The 15,776-nt window shown below is 31.8% G+C and overlaps 1 protein-coding gene across 1 annotated transcript; it reads left to right on the top strand.

Annotated features, from left to right (window-relative positions):
* Positions 1 to 1,396: 1,396 nt before the first annotated feature.
* On the top strand, positions 1,397 to 9,834 carry LOC109812859 (uncharacterized). Its single transcript, XM_083060140.1, is given in 4 exon segments — positions 1,397 to 1,698; positions 1,700 to 2,200; positions 4,610 to 4,917; positions 8,974 to 9,834. Coding segments are annotated over 4 exon segments (1,395 nt in total). The 5' UTR covers positions 1,397 to 1,468; the 3' UTR covers positions 9,330 to 9,834.
* The last annotated feature ends 5,942 nt before the right edge of the window (positions 9,835 to 15,776 follow it).

Genomic DNA, 15,776 nt, shown 5'->3' with positions numbered 1-15,776 from the left:
ATATGCTTTGGTGTTTATATGGTTGTATGACATGATTGTGGTGTAAATAATAAGTAATAAAAATTACATAATAGTGAGTGATTATTGTAACATCCTTCAAATTTAATGTTTTAATAACTTCACTTCACAACGACATTTTATATGATGACACTTCACACAACTGTTCGTTAATTATAACTCTTCACCAGTTAGGACTCTCTGTGGGTAGTCCTTTCTAAGATGCCTGACCGTCTTAGGATCAAAGACTTTTTCCACAAACCAACATAGACTTTACAACGAACTTTGTTCTCATTTGCACACTTTTTGAGAAAACTTTCAGAATGTCACTCATTCCTAAATCGTTTCAAATCAAGCATACTTAATTGTGAAGTTCTTATGTGATGAGTCACTGAAAAGTAAATATATCTTATTAGTATAAGTAATACAAATTAATTATTTTAAGTCTTTCTTAATTGTACAATCTCACATTTGTATAAATATATGAATTTATCTCATTCTAGTGTGTTTGGGTTATTACAATTATTAAAAATGAATTTAAATATGTTTTTAATCTCTTAAATTTAAAATAATTTTATTTTTAGTTTCTCAAATTTGAAACTATTATTTTTAGTCATGTAGTTCCAAAAAAAATTGTTTTAGTCTTTATACTAAAATTTTGTTAAGAAATTCATCAAATATTATAGTATAAAATTTACATGCTAATGTTTCTATTAATAAAAATATAATATTAAACTCAATTGATACTGCATAACTGTCTCAATCTGTCATTTTCAAATGTTATTTTTTGAAAATCATAGAGATTAATAACAACAATTTTAAATTTAAAGGATCAAAAATAAATTTACTCTAAATTTAAGGAATTAAAAACGTATTTAAACCTTAAAAATATGGACGATTATTAAACAAAATAAAAAAACAAAATATAAATTATAATTTATTAAAGGATAGTTATAAGATAAAATGAACTCCTAAATATTAAACACAAATATTAAAATAAATTATTTATCATAAATTTAAAATATAATTTATATATTTAAAAATACTTTTATGTATTTATTTTGAATATAATTTCTATAACTAGCTATAATATATTTATATATAATTTATTACAAATTTTAATTTTTATTATATTATTATAATAAACATATTTGTATACTATAAACAAATATAATATTATAAGATTGCGTGTTGTTATTCATAGAAAATATATATTTTTTTATATTTAAAGAATATAAGAATTCACTTAAAAAATAAAAGTTAAAAATTATTACATATTCTTAATATTTCTTTTTAATAGATATAGATATACATATAAATTATAAAAGACACATGAATAATATTAATATTGTAAGAAAAATAAAAAATAAAAACTAATTATAAAAAAAATGGGAAAGTCCTGAAAGTGGGGTTGTAAAGGGGAGGAAGGGAAGTAATAGAGCAGAAGAAAGCAGTGCAGCCTGAACGCAGGATGGCCGGCGGCAGCAGCAGCAGCAACAACCATCCCAAGGCCTCTCTCCACTCCTCCCACCGCAAGTCCCGCTGGGAACCCAAACCCAATGCCTCCTCTGCCAAAACCCCGCCCGATCCCACCACCGCCCCCTCCCCCAAGCCCAAACCCAAGCCCAACCCTAACCCTAACCCTAACCCTATTCCTAGCCCCAAACACCCTCCCCTCCTCCCCTTCCCGGACCCCACCCCCCCTCGCCCCTCCCCCTCCCCCCGCCTACGGCTTCCACATGCTCGAACGCCGCACCATCGTCCTCGCCGACGGCAGCGTCCGCTCCTACTTCGCCCTCCCCCCCGATTACCAAGACTTCTCGCCCCACCTCCACCCCCGCTTCCCGCCCCTCAGCCCCGCCCGCTTCCGCCTCCCCGACTACCAAACCAAGCGCAAGTACGCCGCCGACGACGACGCCGACCTCGCCCGCCAGCGAGACCACCTTCTCCGTAACGCCAACGGCCTTTCTAGGGCTCCCGGCGGGGACTTCTCCGCCGGCCCCAGCGATTTGCGGCCCTCCAAGCTCTCCAGGCTCGACGGGGCTAATTCCCGACACTCGCAGGTCGATCAGGACGCGTTGAGGAGAGCCTTTTTCAACTTCGCGAAGCTCATCAACGAGAATGTATCGCAGAAGAGGAGTTACTTGGACGATGGCAAGCAGGGGCGCCTTCACTGTCTTGCGTGTGGCTCTGGCGCTGCCAGGTTTGCTGCAATTCAGATCATTACCATTCCTTCTTCTAACTTTCTCTCCTTTCGCTTTATTTCTTTATGGCCCGTGCAAGAGCCACCTGTTTCGAGATCTTACATCGACCAATCAGTATATATAAGCGAGGAACATTCCTCTGATTTCTAAGCTTGACTTAGACCTATAATTCACTTTCTTAAGGACAGTAGTAACATATGATTATTTTCTGTTATTTTCCATGTAGGTTAAATATTCAAGCATAGCATAATTATCATAGTCACAATAGAAAAATAAGTTGTTCAATCTAGGTGACTCGATTTCTTCCTGCTAAAATCCCGGAGACTAACAACTAGTTATGTTGTAACATTTGGAGGTACTAAAAGCATGCCTTGCCTGAACCAAAGTGGCTGAACTGGACTCTCAACGAGCAAGATGTCTCGCGCCTTAGGCATTTGACCACCTCTTTAGATTAGGTACGCAAGGAGACAAAGGAAATATTTGGATTTTGGAATCTGTGATAAATCTAAATTTTTAAGAAATGAAGTGTCCATTGTTTTAGCAGATGGATCATGGATCTTTTCCTGTCTTGAAAACTTGTGCTGCTCGGTTGAGTAGAGGAAGTTGGTTACTTTATTTCAGATTGACAACGCTTACCACTTAGATTTATCTGGAGATTAGGCTTTGGAAAATATTAGGTTCCTGATCCCAATGTTGTTTCCCATTATAGCATATCACTTCTGTTTGTTATCTACAGTTATCGAACCTCACAAAATTTGACAGTAATAACATGTATTCGGTTATTCCCATGCCTAGCAAATTTGGTCCTTGAAACAGGCTGTCAAATTCAGTTCTATGCCTGTATTTGACTGCATAGAATTTAGTCATCTAGCTTCTGATGTCTTGTTTGTGAGTATTAAGAGTTATCACTTTACTCTAGTCCACAAGACAATCAACTGGTTTGGTTGACACCTTTGAATTTTATACTTCACAGTACTGGAAACTAGTTTTGTTAAAAGTTTTACTTTTGCATGTGTGATTTCATTTGGTATTGTCAGGAAATTTCAATGAAGGATTTTTTGTTGAGGTATTTACGTTGTTGATTTATGTTGTTTTGTATGGAGTCATTTCCATAAATGCCTTAATTGTGATAACCCCTAGCCTGTCTTAATTGTGGCCTATCAAAGATGGTTGCCAATGTCTTGGAAAGGGCTACCTATGAAGGGGCTGACCAGAAAAGCTGAGTGAAGCGTCATAGGGTGAAGCCGTCAAGACATCGGCTCTTAGTGGGTTGAGATCCCACATCGTGTTGGTCTGTCCTTTTTTTTCTCTAATGTTGCTTGATTTATGAAATGGCTGACATTGCCATCAATTGCTTCTTAATTATTCTAATTTATGAAGGCAATATAGCCTCCTTTGTCCTATATATATTCAGTCTTTTGTATATTTTAAACACGAGGTACAGTGATTGTTGAGTATGGTTATGTTAGTTATCGTTTATTACAACTAAGGCTATTGTGCTGTTTGTTGCAAAAGAAATTTAGGATCTGAGGCATTCCCTGAGTATCATCGAGCTGCTCTTGATGAAGTAGGTTGTTCTTTATTATCTTAGATAGATAAGTGAACTTCATCCATCTCTGGCCCCTTGGAGAACCTTAGAACCATGCTAATGTGCATATTCCTTATACAATTTTTCTCCTGCTTATTTAAAATTGATTTTATACTTTTTCTTGTGAGTTTCAGTGCTTAGCTTTCCCTTTTCTACTGGAACATAGCATTATGAGTCTTGGGTTATGCCCTGTCAGCTCCCTTTAGTAAATTGCATCTGAAGTTGAGTTTTGGCATCATGCATGGCCCTTACTACGATGTCTTTGCAAATGATTGAATTATTTTGAGAAGAGAAACTTTGATGAGAACAAATTTGCACCAACTCGAGTTATTCTTCTACGTCGCTATAGAGAGAACTTTATTTGTTTTTCATTGGAGTATGAGCATCTGTTTACCTGTTTAATACTATATTTATTTGCTGATGTGTTATGCCCATGCAACTCATGGTTTGGGTACATACTACATACTGGGAAAAAAATCCATTTGTAGACATGCAATTTAAAGGTACATGTGTAGTTTGGTCAAATTGTCTTTGAAAATTTGGTTGTCTCCAACTGTCTAGTTAACTAGATTATATTTATGGTGCCAATTAGAACTTTTCCGAGGTTGTGTTTCCCACTTTTTCTTAAGTAGTCCGTCAGTGCTTTGATGTACTTTAGGATGTAGGTTCTCTGTGTGACTTAGTTCAAAAGAAGATCTTTGGTTTTAAATGTAAATGAAAGGAGGTGAATATGTGCTGCTGTTACTTTGCCTTTTCTAAATACTTGCACGATGAAAACCTAAAATATATTCTTCAATGCCCTTGATATGCCAACTTTCAGGTCTGCTAAAGATTTTCCAGATATGCATGCTCTCATCATGCACACTTACAACTCAGATAATGCTGATTCACGTGTTGAGCATTTGGGATTACACAAAGCTCTGTGTGTCTTAATGGGCTGGAACTACTCAAAGCCTCCTGATAACTCAAAGGCGTATCAGTTTTTATCTGCTGATGAAGCAGCAGCAAATCAGGATGATCTGATCATGTGGCCACCTTTGGTGATCATCCATAACACAAATACTGGAAAAAATAGAGATGGTCGTATGGAGGGTTTGGGAAACAAAACGATGGATAATAAAATTAGAGGTATAACGTGCCCCTCCATTCTTTATCATCTTCTATTATGATGTCTTTCTTAACGGGCTTAATGAGCTCAAGAAAATCTGTCTTGCATGCATGCTAAGTTAGCCCTTTAGAGCAGTTTCAGTGGGGAACACTTCGTAGTTGCCTTTCCCAGTATTTCTTAGTTAGCCAACCTCCCACTTCTTAGGCTACCGTTTAATGGAATACTTTTATGGCATTATCTGTTAAGGATAATGAGATGAAAAGTTATTCTGATTTTATTGCGTTTGTCATTAACATCAAATTAGAAACTGGGACATTAGAGCCTCATCCGTCTCACTTGAAATACAAAATTTTGATTTTATAGGACTTTCCATTAACATCAAAGAGTTCTTGGAGTTGATTCTTCTGTCAAGGCTGCTCTTTGCTTTGCTTTGCTTTTTTTTTTTTTTTTTTGTAAATCTTGAATAGAAATAAGTCCTGTCTTATATATTTTCACTGTAGGTTCTTGCTCTGGTTTGGCTATTGAATTACAATATTTGTATTTATCAAAAGCTACCAAGCTAATTTGTTTGACCTTTTCATTGGTCGTTATTTCCATTTTATGTCTCAGTTTGACATATGTAGTTGATTTAGAATACAATAATATAAAGCAGTTTTTTTGAAGCTGTTAATGTATATTCTCTATTTTTTGTCTTGGTTTGACATATGTAGTTGATTTAGAATACAATAATATAAAGCAGTTTTGTTGAAGCAGTTTTGTAAATCTTGAATTGAAATAAGTCCTGTCTTATATATTTTCATGGTAGGTTGTTGCTCTGGTTTGGCTATTGAATTACAAAATTTGTGTTTGTCAAAAGCTACCAAGCCAATTTTTTTGACCTTTTCATTAGTCACTAATGCCCTTTTTTGTCTTGGTTTGACAGTTGTAGTTGATTTAGAATACAATAATATGAAGCAGATTTTTTGAAGTTAATGTATATATTTTTTATATTATTGACACATCTTCAAAATACTGAGGGTTACTGTAACTTCATGGTGTTATGATTTGGTATGTAAAAATTAGCTTTTAATTTGTAGTTAGTAGCTTTTGATGTGTAGTTATTATGCAAATCCTCTAGAGGCATTTGCATCATAGCTTTGATAAGATGATGACAAATCATTGATCAAGTTCTATTTTAAGTTCCATTCTACTTTGCTCTTTTGGGTTTACTTGTATTAGGTTTTCAGAATTTTGTCACAATGCATGCTTGAGTCAAGTTGAGTAGATTGGTTAGGATTGTTGGATGGTTTTCATTTAATTTACGCATTGGTTAAATTTCTTTGTAGTCAATCTAAAAGCTATTTTTGTTTTGTATTTTTTTTATATTTAAGAATGTTGATTTTGGGTTGACTGGATGTAATTGTCAGACTAACTCTTAGGTTTAGCTCCCTAAGGATTCAGCTTCTCAATGATCAATACAGATCACTCTTGCTCGAGAGAGTACATAGGACTGATGCTTGATACTCATAAGAAGGAGTCACATCTCATAATTGTTTAGGTGGTAGAAGCAGAGTTTGCATGCAAAGGGCAATCACATGGTGAAAATTTTGTTGATGTTAATTGATGAGTGTTTGTGCGTGTGTACAAGTAGCTTTTCTTGGGGGAAACTATATCAGTCCTCTATGTGGTGCTTAGATATATATAATAGATGTTATTTTTATGTTTGAGAATTTATATAAATATTCGTTCCTTTCTCTTCCCCAAGAATTTCTGTTGCATTGATTCAATAATGACCATTGTTCTTGATGATGAATGTTGCACTCTTTTCCTTCACACTTTGCCTCTTCCTATCAAATGAACTGCTAAACATGGGTCTCAGTTCATTAATAAGGTCAGTTACCTGTTCTGGGCCACTAAAACTTCCCCTTCACTCCACCCTTGATTGTTGATCTTTTAAGAAGGATTGTGACCACTTGGTAATCAGATGGGTGTTTTTTTGCATACCTCTTATAATTACATATTGAGTTATGAGAACTGGAAAGCAATGGTGAGTAGCTCAAAACTGAGTTTTGATCCTATCAATGCAAAGAAATTAGGGGATCCTTTAAAGCAGTTCTTTGAAGAAGTTTAAGCAGTTAATGGTACAAGGATATAAGCCAAAAATTAGAGAATAAGAGAGTTTGTGGTCTCAGCATTTGAGGAATTTCTATAATTTTTTTTCTCCTTAGAAGGTTTATTAATTTGGGTGTTAGTTGGGGAGGCTTACTTTGTGGAAGTCAAACATGTTGACCCTTTCTAAACATGCCCATTGTATGAAACATTATTCATACTGTACATGTTACCTGAACTGAATCACATCCTTGCTTTCTTTTCCTCCTTCATAATTTGATTTATTGGATAATTCTTCTGTTTATTTTAATTTCCTTTGACTAGCTTCAAAGTTGTTTGCTCGATAGATAGATAGAGATGTTCACGAATAGATTTTTTTTTACCTAGGGGATACTTAATTGTTACCTATGCATTTATGCGTGCACACTTTTGTTCATATGTCAATGACAGTTGATTATACAGCCAAGAAAGTAGGTTGTGAATGTTATTATTGGATGTCTCTTCCTTTTGACCTATCTTTTCCTGATGTTACTGTAGTTGTTCCTTAACTATGCTCTTCATTTGATTGGCAACCTAGCACTGAGGGTGTGTATGTTGAGATGAATTGTGTCTGTGGACATATGTACATGTCCATTTATATATGTAATTATGCACACATGTGGCTGTGCATCTATGCTAATGCTTATATTTTAATGATGGTAGTCTGGAGATTAAGAAAGTAGTTTTGGTGAATGTTATTGTCGGATGGCTCTTCATTGTGTGTATAATTTCTGGACATTATTTTAGTTTATGTTAAACTATGTTGTTTTTGCATCAAGCACTGAGGGTGTTTATTTTGAGATGGAGAATATTAAGTTGTGCACGTGCATATATTTCTTCCCTGTCCATTTATGCACATGCATGCATTGATATTTTTTATTGATATCTGATGCTACAATCAATAAAGTGATAAGCATTACTGTGAGGATATCTGTTTATTTTGGGAAAATAATTTCCATATATTATTCTAGTTGATGCTTAACTATATTGTCTCTGCACATAGTGTTGTTGATAAATATTTTGAGATCAATTTTGAATTATATTTGTAGCTTGTTAGCTTATTTAACTAGTCAAGGTAATAACTGCCTTGACCTTTAACAAGGTAAGAAGGAGTTGATTTGATCTTTAGGTTTCCCAAGGTCGTTTTTAATTTTAATTTGTATGAATTATATTGTGCTTGTAAGCCTGACCTGGGTTTGTTAAATAATGTTCTACCTTTTTCAAATCTCAATGACTGGTGTGAAATATTAATTTTTTCTGCTTCCTTACCTTTTCTTTTGAGGGGGCTTGCTCCATTTTTTCTTATTTCCTTTCGCTTTTCTAGCCCCATATAATTGCATTTGGTATCTCTTGAACTCTTTTTTATTACTTACTAGCTTGTCAGTTCAGCTAATCTTCATGAATCGTGATTCTAGTCTTACTGCAAGTGCTTAGCATAGCTGGTTACTGTTACTTTAAGGAATCCGCAAGCTAATTCCATTAAGACCTGTTTTTAGTTTTAATCTATTAGACCTTGATCTTTTTTGCCCTAATCAAATAAACCATTTTTAGTGATAGATAGAAATTTGACACAGAAAAAACTGAATCCGATATTTCCAATGTTTAAGCACCCTCCTTACAGTTCTCTTCTCTTGCTCATGCAGTATAGTCTCTTGATTTAGATAGTTTGGCTTACTATTCTGTCCTTTGTTTTTTCTCCCTTTCTAGTTCCACCGGATTTCACTCATTTAGTATTCGTTGACAAACAGCATTTTGTTGGGCTCAAAATCTCCTTCAAGATGTAAATTACTTGGCTGATGTGCCTTTGATGGCAGCATTTATACAAACAAATCCTTGTTAGGCACATAACCAAAATCTTAGGTTTTTTTTTGAATCATCCACTCATATCTGATGATAGTGAGCTTTTGACTATATTTTTTTCCATCTGATATACATGCATGGTTTTCCAGAGCTTGGATTTATGGGTGGCAAATCAAAGTCATTATATGGAAGAGATGGTCATTTGGGCATAACACTGGTTAAATTTGCTGGGGACCATTCAGGCTTTAAGGAGGCCATTCGACTTGCTGAACACTTTGAGAAGGAAAATCATGGACGCAAGGATTGGGCCCGTGTGCAGTCACAAACGTTAGGAAAGGATGATGAGAACAATGCAAACCTTGTTAAGGTGGATGAGAAAAAAGGAGAGAAAAGGAGGGTCTTGTATGGTTATCTTGGGACTGCTTTTGATCTCGACAAAGTTGATTTTGACACAAGGAAGAAGGCTGTCATAGAGAGCAAGAGAGAATACAAACCAACCATGTAGTTTTTGGACTTGCATGGAAATAGCAATGTAAAATGATTTGTGGACTGTTCTGGAGAAAGTCTTTCCAGTTGCATTACAGTCCCGATTCCTGGAGATGATAAAAGCTTTATGTATTGTGCTGACCGTTTCAATGTACAATAGGAGTCAGCGTTGTCAACATTTTTATTTTAATCATCGTAATTTATACTGAATTTTCCTGTGATAGTTAATATTTAGGCACATTAGGAAGATTTCTTTGCCTTTCCACCATCTGACAACCTGGAACGCACTATCTCGGTTAAAGTCAATGACTGAGATCTAAAGTCTTAGTCTTGTCCTCGCTTTTGCCCATGTTGGCTGGAATCTGTTTGTTTACAGTTTACATATTTTTTATTACAATGGTGGGGCATGGAAATTTGTACTCATGATTTCCTGCCAACTCTGTAAATCCCTCATTAGTAGCCTTCCTAGTTGATTGTTTGCAGTTCACTTTGATTGATTGATGGAACCCTCTATTCGCTGCAAATTCCTTGTTGATTATTCATTTACTCTTTTATTTTTCTTTCTTTGGATCTTTGTTTGAATTTTTGGACAAGGCAGCGAGTAGAGAGGGCTTGGTGACGTTATAAATTATAATTGATACTTGTACTGCAGTCTTACATTCTAAGCTTGCCCAAGATTGTACCCAAAGTTTAAATGGAAATAGTTATGGTGAAGTTAATGGATTTTGGATTCATTGCAACGATCACTGCTTAGTGATTGTATTCCAGCTTACTAAAGTTGAAGGCACCAATCCATGTTTTAGTGTAAATACTCTGCACATCAAGTGGTGTGGAAAACCTTTTGATCATAGAAACAAGTGGATTCAATTTGAGTTTGGGGCATGTTAGATTTTGCTGTCTGTCATTAGCAAAAGTAGTGCTTATAAATAACTGCAGATGATATACTCTATCTAGTAACAAGATTTTCCGCAAGGTTTTATTTATTTATTTTTTATATATATTTATTTATTGTTGCATAAGATAGCAACGATTGTTTTCCTTTTAAGTGATTTCGTTTCTAAAGTTGGCCAATTTGTATTTATCTCTGCTTTAATTTATGGTGTATTCATTGCAATTATTTAATTTAATGGTAAATACATCTTCACTCTAAAAAACAAGTTCGCATTAGTGAACTGCTTTTAGTAGGGATATTAGGGACTTGTATGGGATCTCAAGGTTGATTACTTTTACCCTTTGTTTGGTGGAGGTGATTTAACAGGGAGGAGGAAGGATTAGTGTGGATTTCAAATGAAAGACTTGTCTGGTGGAGTGTATTTAAGAAAATTTGTAAGGAGTTAGAAGTGGATCCTTCATTATTTTTTATACTCTTCATGGAGGGAATTTTTTTAGAATTTGTAAAATATGTAAAATTACAATATGTTACAAGATAATTATTTAATCTATATTGCAAAATGAAGGTAAAATAATAATTATAAATATTAATTTTACTATTTTTTTTTACTTAATTTCACTCTATTAAACAACTACAAATTTCACTTATTCCATTTTATTTTCTACTAATTTTCTTTTAAATTAATACTTATTTTCTCTCATTTCCTTCCATTCCTCCTCTCTCAAACAAAGCATAATGGACTTATTAAATTAATACTTATTGTGTTCAATTTTTTAATTATTTGCGTTTGAGGGGAAATTTTTAGTTGTGTTTTCTTAATTTTTAATTTTTAGATACTGTCAATGTAAAAAAAATTACAATATTAATTAATGAGAATATGATTTATAAGATATTTATTGTTAAAGTTAATCTTATTTTATGTTGTAATTTGTAATTGGATGATATATACGGTTAGTATATATAGTATTTACTTTTACATGATTTCATCTATGCATGCTGTGGGTCTATATTCAAATAGTACATGTCAGTCTTCAAACAAATTTGATATTTAAATACGTTTGCTATGGAAGGTGGTCGAAGCATGTGGTAAGCAGTTATGATTTGGTGAATAGTGTTTAAGTGTGCTTAAATTTGCTGGATGATGTATGATGTGTGCTGTATGATTCCATCTTAAGAATAAAAGATCATTGCGATTTCTTTTTAAATCGTTTACTTAAGAGAATGTTAATTAGGCACTAGAGCATTGCTATTTATTTTAAAATTTCAAAACACATGCTCTGTATAATTTTAATAAATATATTATTTTTATTCAAAGTAGAAATTGCTTCCATTCCAGTTGGAGTATTGATTATCCAGATCTGCCTTTTTAACTTTATGGTAACCAATATAATCTTTTATGGTACATTGGTTAGTTGTCGTTACTATTAAAATTCTCGTCGAAACCAGCATATTACTTTTAAATAGTTACACTTTGAGTGACACACTAAAAGATTTTTGTCTTTCGTCGGTAAAATATATATACACTTGTACCCGAAATATCCTGTAAGTATGTATGTATGCTTATTATTATTATTTTTTTAATAATTCTTTGTGAACAATGAAGGGTAGGGGTAGGCAAAAAAAACTGAACTGAACTAAACTGGTGGTGAACTGAACTGTACTGTACTATAAAAAACTGAACTGTTTGTAAAAAAACTGAACTGAACTGTTGGATAGTTAACTGTATTGAACTATAAAACTGAACTGAATTATAAAAATTGAACTATTTTTATAAAAGGATAAAAATTAAATGTGTCTAACATGTTATGTCTTAATGGATTAACTCGATAGTCTAATAACCAAAACTTAAAAAAAAAAAAAGTGATCCAAAAAAAATTGTATCAATTTTGTCGAATCTAACGGATCAATTGAGCTATGTTGGACTACTTATTTTTAGACTTAAAATTCAATGAGTTTGTTTGACTTAATTATATATATATATTTTTTGAAAAATTTAAATAAAATGGAAAATAAAGTAATATTGGTAAATGTGTCTTATTTTGATAGATCAATGAGTCAAAATTGTTCAATTCAAAATATCATAACAGTTCAGTGCAGTTTAAACTGCAGTTCAGTTCAAGTTTTTATAGTATAGTTCAGTTCAGTTCAATGACACAAAAAAATAGTTCAGTTCAGTTAGTCTGAACTAATATTTAGTTTAGTTCAGTTCATAAGAACTATTTTTAAGTTCAGTATAGTTTTTATAAGTTCAGTTCAGTTCAATTTATTTTGCCCACCCCTAATGAAGGGTAATTGATGTTTAAATTCATGTTTTAAATTGTGGTGGTTACTATGAAAATACGTGTTTTATTTAACAAAATAAGTAAGACAGTTGAATGAAATTTTGTATTAAAATTTTGTCTTATTACAAAAAGAAATTGTATTAAAATTGAAATGCAGATATATATGAAATAAGCCCTTTAGCAAATAATATATTTTTGGGAGGTACACGTTATACTTAGTCTGAGCCCCAGAAATTGTTAAGTTGGGAGATGTATATTAAACATACTTTGGTAGTGAGCCTCAGCTTTTTTTGTTAATTACTTTATGAAACGTAAGGCTTTGTTATTTAATGATGAAATCATGTTGGCATAAAGATAGAATTAGTTTGAAGGGAAGGGATATGTGCAGGAGAATTATTTGTACGCATGCATGTGTCTTTCTGCGATGGCAGGTACTGTACCCTCCACTCCACCAAAGCCATGTTTTTTGTTTTTAACCGTTTGATTTGAATTTTCATTCTCTTCCCTTTTACTACTTTATCTGACTCTTCCCATGTGGAGCTCAGCAATCTTGTCCCACCCACCTTTTTATTTTATTTCATCTATCTTCGATTTCTGGGAAAGTTCCTATCATTCTTTCATACGCAACACCACTAATATTCTAATCTTATATTTTACTCCTAGGACACCCATTTCTTATATCTTCATATCACATTAACTTATTTATAGTTAATTATCGCCAATTATAATAACTAACTTTTCTTAATTTATAAAATTATACATTTATCAATATATTGTATTGTTGAAAAAAATAATAGATAAATTAGGTATAATATTTTAGATAAAAATCCAAGGCATGAGAAATAGATTTAAAATAATTTTTAATAGGATAAGTACATGTATGTAAACTTTTTCTTTAAATTAACTAAATCAATTCATGAACACCATTAATTATTGTATTTTTTAGTGTTAATTACAATAAATTTATCAAATACACTGTTTTGTAATGCTTACTATATTATGTGAATAATTATTCTTATTACGATTATCTTTTATGTTAATTGTGAAATTTAGTGTAATATGTTGAAGATAAATATATAAAATTATAGATAGTGAAAAATGATAAGAGATTTTTACATAAAAATGTTAGGACTTGATGTTAATGCGGCGCAAAGTTAGACATTTGAGTTAATTCATTTTAAGATTTATCTTCTTCTTAGAAAGGAAAAAATAGACTAAACAGAATGTTTAAAAATTATAAAGTAAAATTCAAATTTTCAATGAACAAAAAAACCTTTAAAATATAGATTTTAAAGAATTTGATTAGAAGATATTTCACTTTTATTAAAATAAAATGAAATACTATGTTTAACCAGACATTGTACTTGTAAAAAAAAAAGGGCATTGTAAGAAAATTATCAGTTATGATTTAATCATAACTTTTGATGGAAATAAATAATAATAATCAAAACATTAAACTCTGAATTTATTGCGATTAATTATTTTAGTGAAATATTTGTTAATTTTAAAAAAAAGTATTTAAATCAAAACAGTACATACTGTTGCACAGGAAGAAAGCATTAAACTGAACATATGCTTGAGTAGGTCAAAACAAGTCACGTTGGCTTGGTAGTTAGCACTAAATACTCCTAAATCGCTTTAATTATAATTAATGCATTTATTACAATTAATACTACACATAGTTTTTGCCCAAAAAAAAATCTTAAAATAATGTACTTCACATAGTTAAACTTTTTATTTTTATTTTTATAAACACATATGTCTTCCGCTCAATGTAATTTTTTTTTAAAGTTAAATAAGATTATATTGAATGATAAACTCTGTATATTTAAGATTTGAACTTAAAAGATCTGATTAGTGTGGACTAACCCACTCATTAATTGATACAGTGTGTTTGAGATCTAAGGATGACAGAAGGGGCATGGAAATGGATAAATCCATGCTTTAGTGTCTATCTCTAAACCAATCCAAAGTGAAACACTTTTTATCCTTTTACAGCTACCACTAGCAGTACAATTAGTTTACCCGTCCTTGTCAAAACAGTCTTCCTATTTTTCATTTACCTATTTATAAATTCATATGCACCAGATTCTTTGTTTTGGTATAGACATTATTATTATTATTATTATTATTATTGATAATTTTCATTTTTAAAAATTGTAAAATAATAAATAACAAAGATCAGAAAAGTATTTTTATACAAATATATATTTTTTAATCTCTTAATAACTATTCACTATTTTTTATTAATGTGGATATTAAAAAGAAAGACACTGAATGTCTTTTATCCACTAGTAGCTATAAATGATTTGTCTAAATTACATCTCAAATAAAGAAAAGAAAAGAGAAAAAATACAGTAAAAAATATATATATTTATCGGATGGATAGAAATATGAATGAAAGTTTATACTTTAATGTTTGAGTTTCAATTCCCATTTATTTATTTGTTGTTGGAATTTACAGATTTTTTTTTTTTTAATTTCACGGATCTCAATTTTGTTTCCACGTTTTTGTGTTCTTTTAACCTGATCCATTTCTTTTACTATCGAGTTGGTCTTTTTTCTTTTTAATTTTTAGCTCTTTAGTTTTGCTATCATATAAAAATAAAAATTAGCATGCCGTTCTTTAAGCAAGAGTATAGAAGAGTGCAACTAATTAATTTATAATTCTTTTTAATATTTAGATGCATTATCCTCGTATTTTTATCTCATGGATGTCAGACTTATTTGAAATGATTTTATTTTTAAATTTTAATTTTTTTAATACATACGATTAACTAATTAAAAGCCATTTTAAACATCCGATTTAAGATAATCATTATAAATTCTAATAAACATATCCTACATAATAATCTATAATTGATCGCCATGCATATAATGCTTAATTACTTTTTTGTTTTATTTTCTTAATTTCAAAGCAATCATTTTCGAAACATTCTTCTAAAATAAAAAAAAGCTAATGTATCGAAAAAAAGTATAGAACCATGTCTTTACTGTTTTTCATTTATTTATTTTTAATTTTTATTTATTATGAGCATAAAATTTTCAACACTATCCGCCAATTAAAAATATACGGATAAATATCATTTAAAAATAATTATTGGTATTATAAAAAGGTAACCTAACCATATATACAACTATTTACGATTGAATTTGTTTAGGGTTTTACTTGTATTTGTTTAGATAACAGGTATTATTTATCAGGAATAATTTTGTCTAAGACGCATGAGAAAACTTTTCTTCTAAATAATTAATAGAAATGTATATTTAGCATTTGAACCCAAGATTAAGA

Source organism: Cajanus cajan, chromosome 7, assembly GCF_000230855.2.
Source record: "Cajanus cajan strain Asha chromosome 7, NIPB_CcT2T_4, whole genome shotgun sequence".
NCBI classification, from domain to species: domain Eukaryota; kingdom Viridiplantae; phylum Streptophyta; class Magnoliopsida; order Fabales; family Fabaceae; genus Cajanus; species Cajanus cajan.
This window is presented reverse-complemented; position numbering and strand designations above follow the sequence as displayed.